This window comes from Alosa alosa, chromosome 18, assembly GCF_017589495.1.
Source record: "Alosa alosa isolate M-15738 ecotype Scorff River chromosome 18, AALO_Geno_1.1, whole genome shotgun sequence".
NCBI classification, from domain to species: Eukaryota; Metazoa; Chordata; class Actinopteri; order Clupeiformes; family Clupeidae; genus Alosa; species Alosa alosa.
In genome coordinates, this window is record NC_063206.1 from 17,085,680 (window position 1) to 17,106,770 (window position 21,091).

The 21,091-nt window shown below is 43.0% G+C and overlaps 1 protein-coding gene and 1 long non-coding RNA gene across 2 annotated transcripts in view; both read left to right on the forward strand.

Annotated features, from left to right (window-relative positions):
- The first annotated feature begins 1,616 nt into the window (after positions 1–1,616).
- Positions 1,617–2,030, forward strand: LOC125312057. Its single transcript, XR_007196561.1, has 3 exons — positions 1,617–1,626; positions 1,765–1,911; positions 1,994–2,030. It is a non-coding gene; the product is annotated as an uncharacterized LOC125312057 (long non-coding RNA).
- A 15-nt stretch (positions 2,031–2,045) lies between these two features.
- LOC125312047 overlaps positions 2,046–21,091 on the forward strand; it is a 36,263-nt gene continuing 17,217 nt past the window's right edge. The window contains exons 1-25 of the mRNA XM_048270518.1: positions 2,046–2,204; positions 2,305–2,408; positions 2,529–2,647; positions 2,746–2,913; positions 3,020–3,219; positions 3,356–3,468; positions 3,619–3,725; positions 3,879–4,055; positions 4,252–4,457; positions 5,320–5,417; positions 5,518–5,636; positions 6,555–6,710; positions 6,963–7,177; positions 7,499–7,584; positions 7,884–8,011; positions 12,102–12,227; positions 12,390–12,577; positions 15,395–15,486; positions 15,868–15,998; positions 16,104–16,228; positions 16,988–17,105; positions 17,216–17,425; positions 17,624–17,794; positions 17,995–18,138; positions 18,823–18,872. Coding sequence (XP_048126475.1) covers positions 2,149–2,204; positions 2,305–2,408; positions 2,529–2,647; positions 2,746–2,913; positions 3,020–3,219; positions 3,356–3,468; positions 3,619–3,725; positions 3,879–4,055; positions 4,252–4,457; positions 5,320–5,417; positions 5,518–5,636; positions 6,555–6,710; positions 6,963–7,177; positions 7,499–7,584; positions 7,884–8,011; positions 12,102–12,227; positions 12,390–12,577; positions 15,395–15,486; positions 15,868–15,998; positions 16,104–16,228; positions 16,988–17,105; positions 17,216–17,425; positions 17,624–17,794; positions 17,995–18,138; positions 18,823–18,872 — 3,407 coding nt within the window. The 5' untranslated portion in view covers positions 2,046–2,148. The remainder of the gene's footprint in view (positions 2,205–2,304; positions 2,409–2,528; positions 2,648–2,745; positions 2,914–3,019; positions 3,220–3,355; positions 3,469–3,618; positions 3,726–3,878; positions 4,056–4,251; positions 4,458–5,319; positions 5,418–5,517; positions 5,637–6,554; positions 6,711–6,962; positions 7,178–7,498; positions 7,585–7,883; positions 8,012–12,101; positions 12,228–12,389; positions 12,578–15,394; positions 15,487–15,867; positions 15,999–16,103; positions 16,229–16,987; positions 17,106–17,215; positions 17,426–17,623; positions 17,795–17,994; positions 18,139–18,822; positions 18,873–21,091) is intronic.

Sequence of the window (21,091 nt, forward strand, 5' to 3'; positions counted from 1 at the left end):
GCACTTACCTCAGGCTTTGACCAAGGTTTGGTTTATTTTGTAGCCTGCAGACTTGACATCCAGAATGATGCCCAATGGCTAGAGGTCAACCTGGGTCCTTTCGCCAAAGAAGTAGACTACTCTGCTTTGAAGGAGCTGAACATTACAGGAGTAAGAAACACCTTATTTGTACTCTCCAACTTTCCTGTCCACAGCGTACGCCGCACCATTAAAGAAAGTGCTTTTTGCCATTTCAAGATTTAGCTGCGGGCACTTGCATGAACTTTTTTTCACCAATAATTATTTTGCTTCCACAGCTGGCAACTTTGGATTTGCTTTCACCAGAGCAGAAAGCTGAGCTGGTTCTGGATCCCAGCACCGGTGCTCTGGAGAATGTGACTGTCTTGAAGGAAGTCTTTGTCAGCGTAACAGCATCTCCAGAAGTTGAGCAACTGGACGACTTCTTCCAGACTTTTGTCATTTTCACAATACAGGTGAGGGTGTAGCAATAAAGGTCAAACTTGACCACTGCCCAAAACGCACCTGGATCGACAGTGGCAACCAATATAGGTCTGTGTCTGGCCTCATGCCTAACTCATTTGTCTTTTTGCCTTTTAGCAAAACATCACCTACATTACAAACACTGCTGTGAGAGACACCATGCTCAACCTGACACTGACAGCCCTGGCTCCCAGATTCCCCACCTTCCAACCCAGCGACTTCACCTTGTGGTTCCAAGTCAATCTGGCTGTTCTGCTGGTCAGCATCCGTCCTGCGAGTCTGAACGTCATCCCCATGAACATCAGCTGCGACTCTCTCAAAGCCATGTGAGTCATACCTCTTTCTTTTTCAATTTCAGCAGAGGTCCTAACACCAGGGTAAAGTTTAAATTAGGCAAATGACAAAATTTGCAATCTCGAGCTGATGCATATGAAATTTCCTTTGACTTAGAATCGGGGCTTTTGACGAATCTTTGAAAACGCTCCCACCGGGTGTCTCAGCAGACCTCCAGTCAAGCAGAGACTACCTGGAACAGAGGTTGCCTCCAGGTACGAGATGCACAACTGGTGATGTGATGCTTATGTGTAGAGTATGTGATTCCTTCTTGGTATGACTGTGGCCTGCTCTCCTCTAAGCTTTGCCCTTTTTGTCTCCTCATACAGGCTGTACACCACCACCACCTCCAGTGGGCGTGGTAAGTAGCCTCTAAAGCAAAATCACACTGCAAAACATGCCCTCACATTGACTTAATGTATTTCCAAGTACCTTGTTATTTCAATGATTCAGCTGAGTTATGTTTTTCTCTCCTCCAGTGCGCAGAGACCGTGGTGGATGGTAAGTCCCTCTCCAGGGTGCCTAGTATTTGTCTTTTCAAAGAAACATGTATTTGTCTTAAAATTGGTTTGGTCCCTAAAATCTTTCTTCATGTGAATCTTGTCTTCTACAGAGGAGAGTCTTTGTGCTAACGCCAGCAGGTGAGTGAACCATTAGAGGCATAGTCAAGTTTTGAAGTAGTCTGTGTCAGACATGTCAGTAACGTGTTTTCCATTGTGACACACAGCATCTCAGAGCAGGATCTCCTGGCCTCTGTGAACTCCACTGGGACGCTTTGCAATTTCAGCATGGGAGACCTCGTGATGCTCCTCGGTAGGCGCGTTACCGGGACCTTGTCGGCAAATGCTTTTCGGAAGTGCTTGCAGGCATCATTTGGTGTTTTGGCATCCAACAGCTAAAGTTAGGCTTGGGCCCGTTGTCATTAATCACACTTTTCTTGTCTTCCTTAAGCTGGAATCTCTATCTGCGGATGGCTTGGCCACACTGCTGGAGTGCAAGCTTCCCAACAGCAACAGTTATCCCAAAGAAACCTGGAAGGCCTTCTTTGTCAAAGTGGCCGGCATCCTTGATGAAGCCCTTGTCCAATATTCTGGCAAGGTAGGTGTGGTTCTCCGGTCTTACCCAACTCTTCAGCATCATAAGCGGACGTGGACATGAACAATGTTCCCCCTCTTTACAGGTCCAAAACCTCACTCTGTCCGTGCCCACGGTCCTCCGGCGTGATCACGAGAAGTCAAACTCAACGACTTAACTGAAGCGCAGTTGAAAGACAAAGCATTCATCAGCCAGTGGTTTAACATCAGACTGGGGTCATTTTTACCATCTGTGACCCCAATGTTCCTGACATGCCTAACCAACCAGAGTTTCAGTTGTGAGACCTTCCAGGCTGTGTACGTACAGACACTCTACAGACACTCAATACTTAACGCCGCTTCAATGTTCCTCACGAGCAAGGTGATCTTATGTATTCTTCTGTCTTTCTCCATTCAGGGTGGCAGCTCTCAGCAACCGGTCAACAGCCATGAATGAGGAGCAAAAGAAAGCCATCTTCACTAGCTTCCTGTATCCGTTCCTATCAAGAGGAGACTCATCAGGTTTGTGCTTGGGAAAAGACTTCTAGGCTTTGACAAAAGGTTCATACTTGACATGGTAATGTCTCTTAACAGTCAGAGAACCTGTGTGGCTATAGTCTTTCTTTGCTGCATTTGTTTCAGATCCTGGCTGCATTACTGGCACCATGGGCAGCAAAGACTGGCTTCAGACTAACTTTGGCCAATTTTCGGTTTATGCGCCTCTGGAAGATCTACAAAAACTCAATGTCAACTTCTCCAGCGTAAGTGGCTTGTACTTTTTCCTGATTGTGCACACAAAATATCCTGTTAGCTTCCCGGCCCAGCAGGCCCATAACTGCTTTTGCGTTGCATATTGCAGTTTGAGTCTCTGGAACTGCTGACACCATCCCAGGCAGCGCAGCTGACTCTGACGTCCGGAGCACTGAATGACACCACCAAAATCACGGCCATCTTTCAAGTCCTGTTGGTGGGAGATGCTCTCGAAAATGTTGACGCGTTTCTGACGACGCTGAGCGCGGCTCCTGAGGTAATTCACACCATCAAGTTAAGACGACAAAGATTTCCAGCACACCACACTGGTGCGCTTCATAAGGGATATGAGCGCTGATGTACTGTATGTCCTGTTTCCACAGATTCCAGATTTTGCCCCTCCCGTGAGAGACTTTGTCATGAACAGCACCTTCCAAGTCATCAGTGTCAATTTCTTGCACTTTGATGTATCAGCCTGGATCTCCTGGTTCCAAGTGAAACTCATTCCTATCCTCCCCAGTTTCACTACAGTGATGCTCACTCAAACAACTGCACAGGCAAACTGCACCAACTACCAAGTCATGTAAGCACGGTGCAATCTCTCTGATGGCTCTACATCACCAGACCTGAATGATGCCAGTTGCCACGGCAGTAGAAATGCCTGATGTGGGCTAGCAAGCTTCCTAACTTTTGATATGTGAACAATTCTTCTCTCGTAGTGTGAGAGGAATGGGCATCGTCTTCGAAAAGATGCCGCTGACCAGAAGAAAAGGAATCGCCAACGTCCTCGTCCAACACCTCAAGCAATTTTCCGCCAGGTTCAGCGAGATAGGTATTTGACCACACTATTGTACTTAACCTGGGTTTTGACAAAAGGTTTCCAGAGCCTTGTTAGAGCTTGCCATTTTCTTAGTCTTGCTCAAAATTCCAGAAATGGTAGCACTTACCTCAGGCTTTGACCAAGGTTTGGTTTATTTTGTAGCCTGCAGACTTGACATCCAGAACGATGCCCAATGGCTAGAGGTCAACCTGGGTCCTTTCGCCAAAGAAGTAGACTACTCTGCTTTGAAGGAGCTGAACATTACAGGAGTAAGAAACACCTTATTTGTACTTTCAAATTCTCATCCTCCTTTCTTCTCACAAGTTTTAGGTATGTGTGAGTCTCAGTTTTTTAACAGTCAGATGAGAAATTGTGGTGCAATCTTTTTTGTGGTGCAATCTTTTTTTCTTTTTTTTCTTCAGGCATCAGTGATCTCATCTTTCACCGCAGGGCAGAAAGCAGAGTTCATACTGGACTCCAGCAATGGTGCAACCCAGGATGAATCTCTCGTTGGGAATATTGTTACTAGCCTGCTAGAGTCTAATGATGAGAGTCAACTCACAGGTTTTTTCACTTCAGTCAATAACATTGCAGTTGAGGTGAGCCCTGGTGGAAGCATTCATGTGGCTTTGTTTGTGCTTTACACATTCTACCAAAAGGCATCCTATATTCTACCGTATACAGTACATTGCTTTTTTCTAATTTGTCCATTTTCTACATTAACATTATTTGGTGAAAAATATTTTACTCAAACCTGTATCTATTAATCCCTCATTCCTAATTTTGTGTTTTCAGAAAAATTTGACAGCCATCCCTACAGGTGTGCGGGACATTGTTTTGAACCTGACCCTGACTGGACTTGCTCCCAAGTTCCATTACTTCAGTCCAGAGAATTTCGCTCTGTGGTTCCAGAACTATCTTGTTCTTTTCCTACCCAGCATCGATCCTACGGGCCTTGCCGTAATTCCAACAAACATCAGCTGTGACTCCTACCGTGAAATGTGAGCCTGCCTCTCTATTACTGTAATATTTACTCTGTGATGGACATTACAATTAATGTTCTGTATAATGTAAATGTTTAAACCCCAACTGAAACATCCATCACAATTAGCATAGATATTAAAGCAACACTACAAAGTGTTGTACAATCTTTTGAAAAATCTTGCAAACACGACCAGATTTGTTGCCACTGCTAGAAACGTTCTAACATACTAAAGTGTGTCTTTTGGCAATATAGTCATCAGTGTTCTTCTGTGAAATATATTTTGAATGTCCTGGATGGCTGGTGGGAAAGGCATGTCTTTCTCATGACCATATATCAAAATGAATTTGAAGATGATATCAAAACGTGTTGCATGACCGCAAAAAGTGGTTGCAAAGTGTAATTGCTGCATAGCGTTGCTTTAAGGAAAGGGGAACTTGGTAACTTTTTCAACGTAATAAACCCGTTTAAAAATCATTTGGATGGTTAAATGACCTGTTCCGGTGAAAATGGTGACTTTTCCAACTGCCCGTAGCGTCCCCAGGCGGAAAACCAACCTTGCAACATTGAGACTACCGTCCCGGAAAGAGACCGTTTTGCTAGCTTGTAAACAAATCCATGTGCTTTATCGTTACCCTTTTCCACAGTTTGAAATAGCATAATGCACAATTTCTCCAGCAGAGGGGGAAATCTTGCCAAGTTTCCCTTTAGGGAATAGCATAAGTGGAAAGGATGTCTTTTGAGTTTAATTGTTTCCTCTCCAAGTTTAACATATAGGATGTATGTGCATATATGTGTGTGGTAAGTATAAATACAATGTATACTGTACGAGAGGGCTGGAGCTGTGTTGTAAGCTCACACATCTTTTGATTGCTTTGCAGAGTGGAAGGATTTAACAGTGTTTTTGCTCAGCTGTCAGTTGTACAGTCAGAAAACATCTTCAGCTTCAACAAACAATACATGATGGGCCAATCAACAGGTGACTGCTGTCATATTGTGTGTGTGTGTGTGTGAGTGTGTTATGGTATGAATAAAACAAGCCTGTCCTTATATGTAATTCTCTTTTAATGTGTGCACAGGTCTGTCCTGTGTCCAGTCTGTTGGCAGTGACAAGGATTGGATCCTTAAAAACTTTGGGCAATTCAGTATTTTTGCCCCATATACAGACTTATTGTTGCTGAAGAGCGATTTTAATGGGGTAAATGAATAATTATTTGTAACACTAAATATACCTGAAGTATTTCAGCTACAGCATGTTTAAGTTTGAAACTTAAATTTGAAAAGATATTTAAAGGCCCCATCCACACAACGCGTTTTTTTTTTTTTTTTTAAACCATTTTTTATCGGTTAGACCTTGCATCCACACGACCCCGGCATTTTAGGAGGCCGTAACCGATCTTTTTTTATATCGGGTTCCAGAGAAGATTTTTAATCCGCCGGTTAACTTTTGCCATGTGGACAACAAAACGATGACGACATAGCCCCACACCTCAACTCATCCACCGCACTCGACCTGACACTCTACTTATAAAAACAAACCAAACCAAATCATTTGTTTGTTATAATTAAAATGTTTTTCTTTTCCCCGTCATGATTTCTGTGCACGCAATATCAGCCTTTTGTGGCTAAGTTAGAAGCACACCGTTAGCTTAACTTAGTTAAACATTAGCTTACTACAACCTATGACTAACGCATGGTAATTTCTCCAGTAAAACTTGCTCTATACCAGACCTAATGCAAATTGTAAAAGCATTTCCACATATATAGCAGTTACATACCTTGAAAATGAACTTTATTAGTTTAACAGTTTAATTGAAAAACGGAATTTTCTGTAGTCTGCTTATTTCACGCAAGTTGTTTTGGATAGTTATCGTCTTTTATTTGTGCTATAATGTGAAGCCTCACCGTAACAGCGTCATCGACTAGCCTGGCAAATGCATTACAGCGCTTTCAGTCAGTGTCACCTCTGTGTCTCTTTTTTTTACCTGTGTCATTAAAGGTGTGAAAAAATATAGCCGCTGGTTTCGTGTGGACGTGGCCTTAGAAATCCTTCAAACATGCCAAAAAACATTTCACAGGAAGATCAAAACATTTTACTGGTGCTTTTAACTCACAGGTGGAGGCTAGGGAGGTCCTCACAGAGACCCAGCTGTCTGAGCTGGCTTCCATCCCAGGCCAGCTGAAGAGCCCGGAAGATGTGCAAAAGGTCATGGCAGAAATCACACCAACCAACTTTGCAGCATTCTTCAAAGTTGTATCTCCTGCCATTGAGGTATTACACAGCATATGAGTCTGACTTTAAAGCAAAGGAAATGTTGTTTTCATATGCAGGTGTCCACTTATTCATTCATTTTCTCATTCATTCCTTTTGTCATTTTGTATTTTTATTTTTCTATTTGTTCATGCTCTCTATGTACACCTAAATGTCAAGCTTTGTTGACATTCATTTTCCATGCCCTGGGCCTTGTCAAGTAATGACATTATGTAATGTCTCCATCACATTTGCTTAACTATTCCATCTCAGAAACTTCAGGACAACTACACTGTGGAGGTGAAAGCTGTGTTTCTTCAGGCAATCTTTGACCGAGGAAACCTTTCATCGCCAACGGTCCCAGACTTAGAGATTGTAATCTGGGTGAATGTTCTCCTACGTCCCCTCCTAAACAGTTTGTCCATAGCCCAAGTTGCTCCATACTTCAGTATCATCAAAGACCGATCCTGCAACATCATTCAAGAGGGGTGAGATTCAGCTCTAGACTGATTATTCTTGAATTTCCCCTGGGGATCAATAAAGTATCTATCTATCTATCTATCTATCTATCTATCTATTGTACTGTTTACCTCCACTTTGATCAGATGAACACAGCAAGAACACATTGCAAGGCTCAATCATGGTTCCTGTTAAATGTTTAAGGTCAAAGATGAGATCTTCTCATTCTTCTCAGATCAGTGCCCAAATGATCACTTTCATTTTGTTGTATTTACTGTGTAAATAATTGTACTAACCCACCCAATATCTCATCTTAAAACATGTTGTTCTTTCTCTTTGTTCCCTGGTAGTATTAACGCACTAGATTCCAGTCATTCTTCGCTGACAAGTGAGATTCAGAAGGAGATCGAACACAACATCCAGCTACTATTGAAAGGTATGATTCTTCTCATATGGCAAATAAATGTGTTAGGGCAGTTTTATAACCAAGGCTAAGTGGTAGTTTCACAATCAAGTAACCATAATATAGTGTTATGTTCGATAATTATTATTAGGTTGAGTACATTTAGCTTTACCTTGACATCTGAAAAAGTGCAAAAACACCATAGGTCATTACAAAATACAAAAAATGTACTGTGACACTGAAAAAACACTTTTTCACTCTCAAATTATTGATCTTACAAATGTGATACTTATTCATTATCATCATTAAAAAAATATGTTGGAATTCTACAGGGCCAACCCCGGTCCGCTGCTATAGTGGTGGAAGCTTCTACATCTTCCTGAAAAGTACCTTCCTTAACTTCGGATTCCCTGATTTGTCAAACTTCCTCTCTCTGATACCCTACGACCGCCAACCTGAGGTGAAAATCAGCACACATATCACAAACACATACATACAGTTGTGTTATGCCTATTGAGGCTAGGTGGGCATTTTGCCAAAGTCATATTTAAGATTATTATGCTCTCTACTTTACTATTGTAGAAATAAGTACTTATTTTACTTGTATTGCTACTCTAGTATTGCTCTGAAATATATTCTTACTGTCAGCTAATAATCCTACAAATCTATGACAACCTATGACAAATCCCATAAGAACCCAGACCTATTTCTGCTTAAAGTAAAATCATGGATAAAAAAGCCCCAAGAGGCAAAAACTGGCCCAGCGCACTCCACTCAAGTACAGGCCCAGTGTTCTCCAGTGCTTGAGTAAGGGATAATGTATAGAACGCCGGTCATTATGCGGAAAACTAGATGTACCGCATAGCGGTACAAAATATGACCTCATCTTTTACTCCATCCCCCACTCTTGAAACTTTTGTGTATGCTTGTTTGGCATGCCTGAGTGTGTGTGTGCGGCTGCACAGAAAGTAGCCTACTTGTGCTGAAAAGGTGAATAGATTGTAGAATAGCCAAAGAAGATGTAGCATTGTTATAAAACCTTTAAAATCTCTAAACAATCACAAGTAGGGCAGGTCATCACAGTTCATCCATTGCAACTGAATTGATGAAAGGTCACTTACACCTGTAGGCTACATTGTATTTGGGAAAAGCAAAAGGTATCAGCATAATGTTATTTATTTATTTTTTTTTTTTTTTTTTTTTTATGTATTTATAAACAAAAACATCTCTGTCAGTTCCATGCCGTTTTCAACAGCTATCAAAAACAAAGGTCATTTTTGGATGGATGGATTTTTTGTGAATGTTTCTTCTTCTACATAAGATTTTAGTCATCTTTAGTTCATGTAATACTTTATTGTCAATGCACAAATTAAGTAACAGTAGTCTGAAACGTTATTGTTAATGCACAAATTAAGTAACAGTAGTCTGAAACGAAATGCTGTTTTACATCTAACCAGTGGTGCAAATAACTGACATGTCCAAATGGGCCTTGATGAAATGCGTCGCTAGACTGTTCATACACATTTTAACGGGCCAAAGTTGAAGAGCTTTTCGTGCAAATATAGGCCGATTCATGTTCCCTTGCATTGTGTAACTGAGGTCCATGGCTAGTCTGGCTTTCATCAGACCAAGCTCAATCTTTTAAGAAATCAAAAAATAAATAGCGGGCAGATCAGGCTGGGTTCACCCAGCCTAGTCCATAGGCACCCGATATTGTTTAATTTTCAGATTGAGATATACACGCTCTGGCTATTCTAAATACAAAAATGCATTAGGGAGTTATGACAAAACTGTAACTAACAAACTAGATCCTAATAGAAAGCTGTTAGCTTCCCTAAGCTACAGGTAGGATTATAAGGTAGGCCTATTTACAACATAAATTGTCAATAGGCTATGCTGGCGACACAAATAAAATCTCCTTTGGAAACCAATGGCTTACGACTTACAGTATCAAGCGGACTTAAACTGCCATATCGTGGCGAAAAGTTGTAATAACATTCACGCAGTTCCATGAGTCAAGGAAAGCGCGAATGAAGTAGCCACTTCTAAATGGGACCCACTACACAGTAGCTTAAGGTGTGTTGCTAAAGCAGCCATAATGAAATGAAGGTGTCATTGTTTGGATACTTCACACACACGCTTTTTAATTTCACAGACTACAACTACCAAGCTGGAATCAAAGCACATCGATTCCCCTCTCACACCCTGCACGCGCTTAAAACAAAATAAACAGGCGTCTCAGTCTCACGATGTATAGGCAAAACTGTATCAGACCAGTGTAACGTTGGTAAATCTTCCATTGCACAGAATGATTTTGTAGCACGTGCAATAAATGACAGTCGAAAGATACAAACAGTGCTGCTATCAATTTGCTTGGTATAACCGCATTTATAGTTTTCTACAAATGCAATCAATCAAATGGGCCTCCATCACTCAACCAACGCTAACGGTAACATTACCTAGGTCCTTATTGATATTACAAGATTAACGTACCTGCAGTAAAAACCAAGCATGTCCGATAAACATCCTCACTTCATCCTCACTTACACTTCATGTGAACATCGTCCCTGTCCTTATTAGATGTTAAGCTGCGGTAAATTACAGTCCTTGTAGGAAGTGTCCATTATTTTTTCAACCCACTTTTAACTTCCAAAAAAATTACGTCTCACTGCAACGATGCGCCATCTAGTGGACAAACGACTACTTATCGCCAATACTGAAAATGCAGCCATGATGATGATGAATATTTTGGCTTTCTTTTGATCCTATTGAATTTGTAATTATGTATCGGCCGTTCTAATACCGATAGTATGTGGGTGCCTGTGTGTGTGTGCATGTTTATATGTGTGCACCGCCATTTACAGGCCAATGAGTGTACAGTCACTAAATGTACACATAACCTAATTTTTTTAGCCCCCCCCCCCCCATGGATGAAATTCTACGAAACTTAGCATACCCCCAGACCCCCAGAGAATGCCAGGTCAATCATACGCATAAAATTTGGTGCAGTTCTGAACATCTTAACTGAAGATAGGGGCGATTAAAGCAGAATAATATTGCATTTTCATTTTTACCGGGCGGGGGCAAATCACAAATGAGTGATTATGAGCCAGGTTGATATGGGCCCTTGAGACCAACATACCATAAAAGATTCACAGAGAACTGTGTCTGCCCTACCCTCCTTTCGGGGGGTCCAGTCCAGCGGGGGGCAGCAGATGAAAACGAAAAATGACGGTTCCATGCTATCCATGTGACATAAATTAGGTGTTTTAATCACAATATCTCTGGCTGACAAGGTCAAACCTGCACGAAATTAAAAGTGTAGGATCATTATGACACCCTCCGAATGCATGCCAAGTTTTGTGTGTTTTCGTTCATGGGGGGCCTTACAATAAAATAATTTATGTGTACATTTAGTGACGTACACCAACAAGGATTCCCGGGACACTGAAAGACCGGGGTACACAAAACTTGGTGGGCATGTACCCCCACATGGATAGCATGGAACGTCATTTTTCGTTTTGATCTGTAGCCCCCCCGCTGGACTGGACTCCCCGAAAGGAGGGTAGGGCAGACACAGTTCTCTGTGAATATCTTGAGAACTGTAGGGCCTAGGATGACCATTTTTTTCCGTATGGGGTCATGTTAACCCATTTCATGTGCACACATGTGCACACACACACACACACACATACATTCACAGTAATCATACGTATGACACATACTCACACAGTAGACATATGTACGCTTGCATGCACAGGCACATACGCAGGCACACACACAAGCACACACACACACACACACACACACACACACACACACACACACACACACACACACACACACATAACATAAACATAACAAAAACAATCAAGAATTTCTCAGAATTATGAACAGGCAAGATGGAGGTGGGGTTGTATAAAATTAATTTTACATGTGAAATCTATGAACTTATCATGTTTTGGTACTTGTTGTCTAGCAGATACCAGTGAGAATTGAGTGTGGATAATGCAATTTAGTGAGACAGTTAGAATCATATAGGCCTTTCAGCGTGATTTCTTTTTGTGGAAAAAATGTGCTGAACTGGGCGGCGGTCATATTTTGTACCGCTCTGTGGTACATCTAGTTTGTTACCGTTTCGTCGTGGCTTTTGCTGAGAAACAAATAGTTCGCAACACACGCTGAACTTGAATCAAACATTCTTTAGAACACAGCTGATCAACCGTCTGCTTTCACTTTTGAATGAAGTTCCAAGCACAAACTCCGTTGCCATTGACAGCGGTCATTCTTGTTTTCAGAGGTCCTTTCCCAAGAAATAATGACCGCTAGAACTTTCGGAAATCCCATTCAAGTCAATGGAGCATTCTACTTGCATTATAATAGCCGTATAATAAGGCCTAATAATGGCTACAGAAACAATAGGGCTTCGCACCTATGGTGCTCGGGTCAAAATTATTCTTCATACACACCAACAAACAAATTAACATTGAATTGAATGGAAAATTGGTCAGCATGATAAGTGGTAACTCATAATTGTGTGGGCTCTCCAGATACTGAACTCCATCAAGCCATCTGAACTGAATGCTTACCTCAGTGAGCCATCCGTCATCACCAACTCTTCAGACCTCTGCATCGTCCTTAGCAACTACAATAAAACCCTTGATTACCTGGAACTGGTGAGCAGCTGGCAAATATTTGGAGCTCTATTTAGAATGTTCTCAACTTTCACTGATAGTTACTTCCCCAATGTTCTCAGATGTTCTCCTCCATGGTTTTCTGTTCTTGCGTCATCACCTCTGCTTCTGATGTTCTTTAATGTTCCCGGGCACTCTGTGCAGGTAACGGATCCTCAGTTGCAGCAGCAGATCCTTCCCTGTGTGTGGTCTCTGGCGTTGAGTGCCACAACACCTGATGAGGCCAAGCGTTGGTTTGATGTTGCCCTGAAGAACTATCTGAAGTTCCTCACCAAGGACCTCATCAGTGTGTCTTTTATCCAAAATGCCTCCTGCCTGTCCTACAGAAAACTGTAAGCTGTTTGTTGTGACTGGTGATGGCAGTGGTGTCATTTTCTTCTCCTCTCTTCTGGGGTTTATTTTGCTATCTCATTATGTTTCTCCTACTTATTATGACCGCTGCGCAGCGAAGCGGCGGTCATATAGGTTTAGTCAGATTATTTTTTTTTTCTTTTTCGCATGCCCAAATTTCCGTCAAGGATTCCCGGGACACTGAAAGACCGGGGTACACAAAACTTGGTGGGCATGTAACCCCACATGGATAGCATGGAACCATCGTTTTTCGTTTTGATCTGTAGCCCCCCCGCTGGACTGGATCCCCCGAAAGGAGGGTAGGGCAGACGCAGTTTTCTGTGAATATCTCGAAAACCGTAGGGTTTAAGAGGACCATTTTTTTTTTGTATGTTGATCTCAAGGGGCCATGTCAACCCATTCCATAACCACTCATTTCATGTATAGCGCCACCTAGTTAAACACAAAAAGTAAAATGAGGTGTTGTAATTGAAGGTATCTGTGACCTAACATAGTCAAAACTGCACGAAATTGGAAGTGTAGGATCATTATGACACCCTCTGTATGCATGCCAAGGTTTGTGGAATTCCGTTCATGGGGGGCCACACAATAAATTAATTTATGTTACTATACACCAACTGGCCTGTAGGTGGCCGGAGACAGTTTTCTGTGAATATCTCGAGAACCGTAGGGGCCTAGGAGGTCCACCTTTTTATGTATGTTGGTCTTAAGGGGCTTGTCAACCCATCCCATTACCACTTATTTCATGTATAGCGCCATCTAGTTAAAAATTAAAAAAAAAAAAATTAGGTGTTTTCATCACAATATCTCTGGCTGACAAGGTCAAAACTGCACGAAATTAAAAGTGTAGGATCATTATGACACCCTCCGAATGCATGCCAAGTTTTGTGTACTTTTGTTCATGGGGGGCCTTACAATAAAATAATTTATGTGTACATTTAGTGACGTGACACCAACAAGGATTCCCGGACACTGAAAGACCGGGTATACAAAAATTGGTGGGCATGTACCCCACATGGATAGCATGGAACCGCCATTTTTTAGTTTTGATCTGTAGCCCCCGGTTGGACTGGACCCCCTGAAAGGAGGGTAGGGCAGACACAGTTCTCTGTGAATATCTTGAGAACTGTAGGGCCTAGGATAACCATTTTTTCAAGGATTCCCGGGACACTGAAAGACCGGGGTACACAAAACTTGGTGGGCATGTAACCCCACATGGATAGCATGGAACCATCGTTTTTTGTTTTGATCTGTAGCCCCCCCCGCTGGACTGGATCCCCCGAAAGGAGGGTAGGGCAGACGCAAGTTTTCGTGAATATCTCGAAAACCGTAGGGTTTAAGAGGACCATTTTTTTTTTTGTATGTTGATCTCAAGGGGGCCATGTCAACCCATTCCATAACCACTCATTTCATGTATAGCGCCACCTAGTTAAACACAAAAAAGTAAAAATGAGGTGTTGTAATTGAAGGTATCTGTGACCTAACATAGTCAAAACTGCACGAAATTGGAAGTGTAGGATCATTATGACACCCTCTGTATGCATGCCAAGGTTTGTGGAATTCCGTTCATGGGGGGCCACACAATAAATTAATTTATGTTACTATACACCAACTGGCCTGTAGGTGGCCGGAGACAGTTTTCTGTGAATATCTCGAGAACCGTAGGGCCTAGGAGGTCCACCTTTTTTATGTATGTTGGTCTTAAGGGGGCTTGTCAACCCATCCCATTACCACTTATTTCATGTATAGCGCCATCTAGTTAAAAATTAAAAAGCAAAAAATTAGGTGTTTTCATCACAATATCTCTGGCTGACAAGGTCAAAACTGCACGAAATTAAAAGTGTAGGATCATTATGACACCCTCCGAATGCATGCCAAGTTTTGTGTACTTTTGTTCATGGGGGGCCTTACAATAAAATAATTTATGTGTACATTTAGTGACGTACACCAACAAGGATTCCCGGGACACTGAAAGACCGGGGTATACAAAACTTGGTGGGCATGTACCCCCACATGGATAGCATGGAACCGTCATTTTTCGTTTTGATCTGTAGCCCCCCGGCTGGACTGGACCCCCCGAAAGGAGGGTAGGGCAGACACAGTTCTCTGTGAATATCTTGAGAACTGTAGGGCCTAGGATAACCATTTTTTTCCGTATGTTTGCTTCCAGGGGTCATGTTAACCCATTTCATGTGCACACATGTGCACAAACAGATACACACACGCACACACATACATTCACAGTAATCATACGTATGACACATACTCACACAGTAGACATATGTACGCTTGCACGCACAGGCACATACGCAGGCACACACACAAGCACGCACACACACACACACACACACACACACACACACACACACACACACACATAACATAAACATAACACAAACAATCAAGAATTTCTCAGAATTATGAACAGGCAAGATGGAGGTGGGGTTGTATAAAATGAATTTTACATGTGAAATCTATGAACTAATCATGTTTTGGTACTTGTTGTCTAGCAGATACCAGTGAGAATTGAGTGTGGATAATGCAATTTAGTGAGACAGTTAGAATCATATAGGCCTTTCAGCGTGATTTCTTTTTGTGGAAAAAATGTGCTGGACTGGGCGGCGGTCATATTTTGTACCGCTCTGCAGTACATCTAGTTGTAATCATCACGGTCATCATGATCAATTTCAGCTTTATTTGTCTTCCCTTCTTGTTCATATTACTCTTCTGACGGTATTCCAAATGTCACAAAGAGCCTTACTGTTTTGCTTCTTTGTAATTTTTTCATATTTGTTCAGAGTCTCCATCATGGGCAGCAGCTTCAACTACAGCACCGCTAATTTCACACAGTCTGATGTTTACGCCTCCATCAAGGCCTACCTTACCCAGGGTATGTTTTGTGCAACAGTCTTTGAGTGGATTCCTACTGGATACATATTGTGTACTAATGACTATGAGAGACACACAGTAAATGAAATAGCATCTTCTGATAGTAAATTAATTAACAGATTTACAGTGGCTTTTTATCTTGTCGGCCTGTTTACACTAACTTTATTATGTAATAACTACAAATTATGTACCGGTAGTTATTATTATACATAGTATCTCACTTTGTTTTTATCATTATAAACTGTCAATGTGTTAAAAATCAGTGCACTCATATATTTTCATCCTGAAAACCTTGATTTAATGATCTATTATTGAGCATATGAAAAGAAGACAGGATTTTTCTTTGATGGCTGCTGGTTGATCTTGTGATGTATCTTAAAAGATGGCACACCTCGCTGCTACAATGCCACCGTCTCAGAGCTGAACTCCACACCCTGGTTTGTGGACTACATCGGCCCATTCATCAGTTACACCTCAGTCAGTGACCTTCAGTCCTTCTGCTCTTCCAGCCAGGTGATATATCTAAACCAGTCATTCAAATTCAAGTGCTTTACTGTCATTGCACATAATAATGCATCATTTAAACTGCCCTCTCTCTCTCTCTCTCTCTCTCTCTAGCTGGGTATCTTCCTGGAGAATCCTGCAAACATTCAGCTCTTTGGCAACTCTGCCGTCTCCTCCACTGTCACTTCCTACTTCATAACACAACTCTACACCCTCAATCCCACTTTCAGCCCAGTCAGGTGAGTGCCTGTCTGTGTTTGCTTCTGGGTGTTCCCCCTTTCTACCACAGGCTAAATGTAACCTAATGCACTCCCAAAATTGGCCAATCTTGTTTTTATTATTATTTAAATTCTAGTGTTTACTGTGAATGACATGACAAACAAAATAGTATGTTAGTTTCACGCTTGATGCCTTGAGTGTCAGTCCATAGAAAAAGTTTGATTCTCAAAGAGCTCTTTGATCTTTAAAGGAACCGTATATAAGAAAAATATTTCAATTAATCATAAAATGGCCCTGATATGTCACTAGACATTAAGAAATCATGTTCATTTCAAATATAACACTGACAACAGTAGTCCGGCCAGGATATTGTCATTTAAAAAGTGAAGTTGCAGCCCTCAACTGATGTTGATGTTGTGTTTTGTCATGTCATGTTGTGTTTTGGCCTGATGCGCCACCCTCCACCTATCTACTAATCCGCGAAGTCAGTAGTGTTTCGCCATCAGGGTTGGCAACCTCGAGTCAGGGGGGAGGGGGAGGGGATACACCGCTCTTCAGTATTTTGAAAGTGATTGCAGTACCAGTTTTGGCCACAATCTTACATATGGTTCCTTTAAGCTACTTTTCTGTGGTACAATATTCAATTTGGAGAAAGGAAATATTAGGCTGCTTCAAGATAGTTATCAGACAGCCTTTTCTGAAAACTTTGCAAATCTGATATGGCAGAGCAACTGTGGTATTCTCTTCCCACTTCCATTTCGTTCTTTTCTATTCTTTAGTCTCCCAGGTAACTTGCTGTGTCTTGCACCCGTGTCTGCCTACGAGGACTTGGGCAAGATTGACAGCATCACCATGCTGTACCGCCTGAAGCTGATCTGCAATGGGACTGAACCTGAGGTAGCATTCTATCATTTTGAGTATAGCCGGTTAATGGGAATCATGCATTTCTGAAATGACACCCTTGTCCCTTTCATTCCCATCTCTCATTACTCATTTGTCATGTTCAGATTTCTGCCGCCTTGGTGGCCAATCTGCCCCAGATCTCTGTCAGTACCATCCAGTCTCTAGGCAATGAGAGCACCAGCTTGACAGTGGGCCAGATCAGCCAGACCTCATCTAGTGTGCTTGTTTCCTCACTGAGCACGCTCAGTGTGGTCAGTGGTTGGAACCAGGGACAGGTCAACGCCATCATCCAGTCCATCACACAAACCATGCAGGTAGTTGATCAATGAGGTGCTAAGCGATGGCAATTAGGCAATAAAGCTTTCATGTTGTCCTTTCAAATGACCTTAGTGACTTCAAAAATGACAAATAATCCATCCATGCTAATTATTCATCCATTCTCATCCATGATACTGGTGCTATGCAGTGTCTTGAAGGTAATTCATGTTTTCGGCCATTTCTTTGATTCCTAGATTACCACGGCAGCCACCTTAGTCTCTCTGGGAACCCTCATCCAGGGTGTTCCCACAGCGACGATATCCAGCATCACCTCTACACAGCTTCTGACCACAATCTCTAATACTGTGTTCATCAACAACATGCTAACCGCACCCACCATTGTGCAGCAGACCTACATCAAGAAGGTTGCCAATGAATTTACATTTGCAGTTACTGACTGAATGTTATTCTGTCTTTAAGAAGCATGTTTTTAGTCTATAAGATCAATATTGTAACTAATCTCCGATCTTTCTGTTCTCCTCTCTCTTTCTCTGTGTTTCTTGTTCCCCCCCCCCCCCTCTCTCTGTCTGTGTGTGTGTGTGTGTGGTTTCCATTCTTTCACCAGATAATCTCCATAGATCAGAGCATAACGCAGCTGATGGTAAATGTGCCTAATGCACTGGCTGGCTCCATTCCCCGAGTTCTGCTGACCTCTTCCAACTCGGCCATCGCATCACAGCTCAACCAGAAGACATGGAAGCCACAACAGGTAACCTCAATTGCTTTGTGTGGTAATGTTGCATTTTGTTCATGATTTGGATTTAGGAAAGAGATCAATTGCTCAGTCTAGCTGTATAATGCATACAGTATACAGTAAATAGAATAAGTATCAGTATGTGACCTATACATTTACATATGTACTGTATGTTCAAGTAAGGGATAATGGATGTTACAGCATTCGGGTAGCAGAAAATAATGCATGGTGAGGTGGTAATGCTTTTATTACAAGTGCATTGTTTTCTATTCTACTATTATCCATGACTGTCACACATTTTTCATCCCTATTTAGACAACTGCTTCTTTTCTTTTGGCAAAAGCACAATAACGATTCTAAATCAATGCTGAACTAATGATTAACCTGAATGATTATTTTCAATGCATTCCTGCCAGTCAAAAGCTAGGATGTTAGTTCCGTATGCGTCATTGCGAGCTAGCAGCTAGCAGACTGAGATTTGAGGCAACCTTTGTAAAATTATAGTAGGCTCTGGCCAGACACAAAAACCCCACAGACTATTGCTCCATGCATTTGTGAGATTCTTATAGACAAGGTCAATTGAAAGTATGATAAAAAGTTGGAACAATTTCATAGGTGTGCAAATATTTAAATCTAATTGAAAGTCTAAAGAAATAATTCAATTCAAAAGACTAATTCAATGGCCTTTCTCTTGTGCAGGCTGTGATGTTCTTTGACACGGTCGCATCTGCTGTAGATGACACAGAAGAGTAAGTTAAACATACACTGTAGTGTGAATGTGAGAATGAGATGACACGGAGATGACAATACACTGAATTACTTTTGTGCTCCGCTATAAAGCAGTTTGTCTCATTAATGTCATCACTAGAAACCTTACACTGTGTACAGAAAATTCTTCTTAAATGCAAAGCTGTGGTGATGTCTTTTACCAGCGCCACTCTCACGCTTGCCAATTATTCCACATGCCTCAAACTGTGTTCTACCAGAAAGACTCAGTAGACAGAATAGAATCAGTTAACGATTTAATTAGTAAAGGAACGGCTTGGATGCAAGCATGATAGAGTCCTGAATAGGTAACAGTCTTTGGCGTAGGCCCCGTCTCGGATCCGTCCAGCGATGAGCGGATCTCGTCTCCTGCCGATGGATGAAGGCAGGGGGCGGGGAGCCTACCCCCAAAAGGATGAGTGATGCCCGCCAGGGCGGTGACTCAGTAATCTGGTTCTGAGGAGCAGAGACATTAGTATACATACAAGATGAATTAAACAGCATGACTGGGCCGGGGTGAAGACGTTGTGCCAGGACGCCGACAGAATTTTAAAGTAGCTAGGTGTTAACCATAACCTAGGGTTGTAGTGGGGCCCGCAGCATGCTTTCGCTTTAGTGGGATTTAGAAGCTTGACGAGCTGGGCAACCAGCGTCTAGGGCAACCTAGACCAATGCGGCGGCCGGGCAACCGGCGTCCAGGGCAACCTGGACCATAAGCACTTCACGATCTGGGCGCCCAGTGACTAGCGAGCTAGTACATCGTGACGAGCCAGGCCACCGGCATCCAGAGCAACCTGGACTTTAGTGCTTATGCGAGCTGGGCAACCAGCGTCTAGGGCAACCTAGACCACGAGACGTGCCGGGCTACCGGCGTCCAAGGCAACCTGGACCATTAGCTGGGCAACCAGCGTCTAGGGCAACCTAGACCAACGTGGACGGCGGGCGACCGCATCCAGGGCAAACTGGACCGAACTGGGCAACCAGCGTCTAGGGCAACCTAGACGAAGCGCCACGAAGCTGGGCAACCCGGCGTGCGGCGACCCTGAACCATGAGCTGGGCAACCAGCGTCTAGGGCAACCTAGACAGACATGACGGCCGGGCAACCGCATCCAGGGCCACCTGGACCAAACTGGGCAACCAGCGTCTAGGGCAACCTAGACGAAGCGTCATGAGCGGGCAACCCGGCGTCCAAGGCAACCTGGACAGTGAGCTGGGCAACCAGCGTCTAGGGGCAACCTAGACCAACGTGGACGGCCGGGCGACCGGCATCCAGGGCAACCTGGACCGAACTGGGCAACCAGCGTCTAGGGCAACCTAGACGAAGCGTCCGCAGGGGCAACCGGGCGTGCGGTCGCGACCTGAACCATGAGCTGGTCAACCAGCGTATATGGCAACCTAGACCGATGTGATGGCGGGCGACCGCATCCAGGGCAACCTGGACCAAACTGGGCAACCAGTGTCTAGGGCAACCTAGGCGTGCATCACGAGCGGGCGACCGGCGAAGTGACCTGAACCATAAAGCGTCCGAACGAGCTGGGCAATCAGTGAAAGGGCAACATGCCCATGGCTGAGACTAAATCACCACAAGCTACCGCATGCTGGGGCCCAATATGTTTCAGCAATTAGTGCAAGGCTTAATGCCAGAATTTAACCACCGCCACCAGGATTTGTGAAGGTAAAATGAGGTACCTGAGTTAACATGGGAGAGCAACTTCTGAGCATCGAAAATGTCAAGAGGAGTTAGTTTGATGCATCCTGATGGATGGCGTGGATAGCCCTTTTGGCCGGGCAGTCTTGGCTGCGCCCGATGCGGAATGAGTGAGAAGTGAACCTCTTTGAAGAGAGGTTACATTTAAGCAGCACGTTAGCTAGATGGCTGCTGAAAATCGGGTAAAGTGTGAGCCGTAGTTTAAGGTAGTGAACGGGGACCAGGGAAGCAAAACATGGTTAGGGTTAAAAGGTTAAACATGATGTACTCAGGATCAATGCAGGGGAATAGAGCTTGTGGTTGCAGATGCTTGGGACCGGAGCAATGAGTTAGTTGATATGGGTGCTTGAGTATATTCGCATCGAAGTCATGTGGTTTAATATTTAGGATAGATAAGCATTATGACTAGTTTTGTAGAAGACTAGTGCTTGTGAAGCCAGATGTGTGTTCTGGTTCGATAGCTCACCTGCAGCGGCTAGAGTGAGATGAATGCA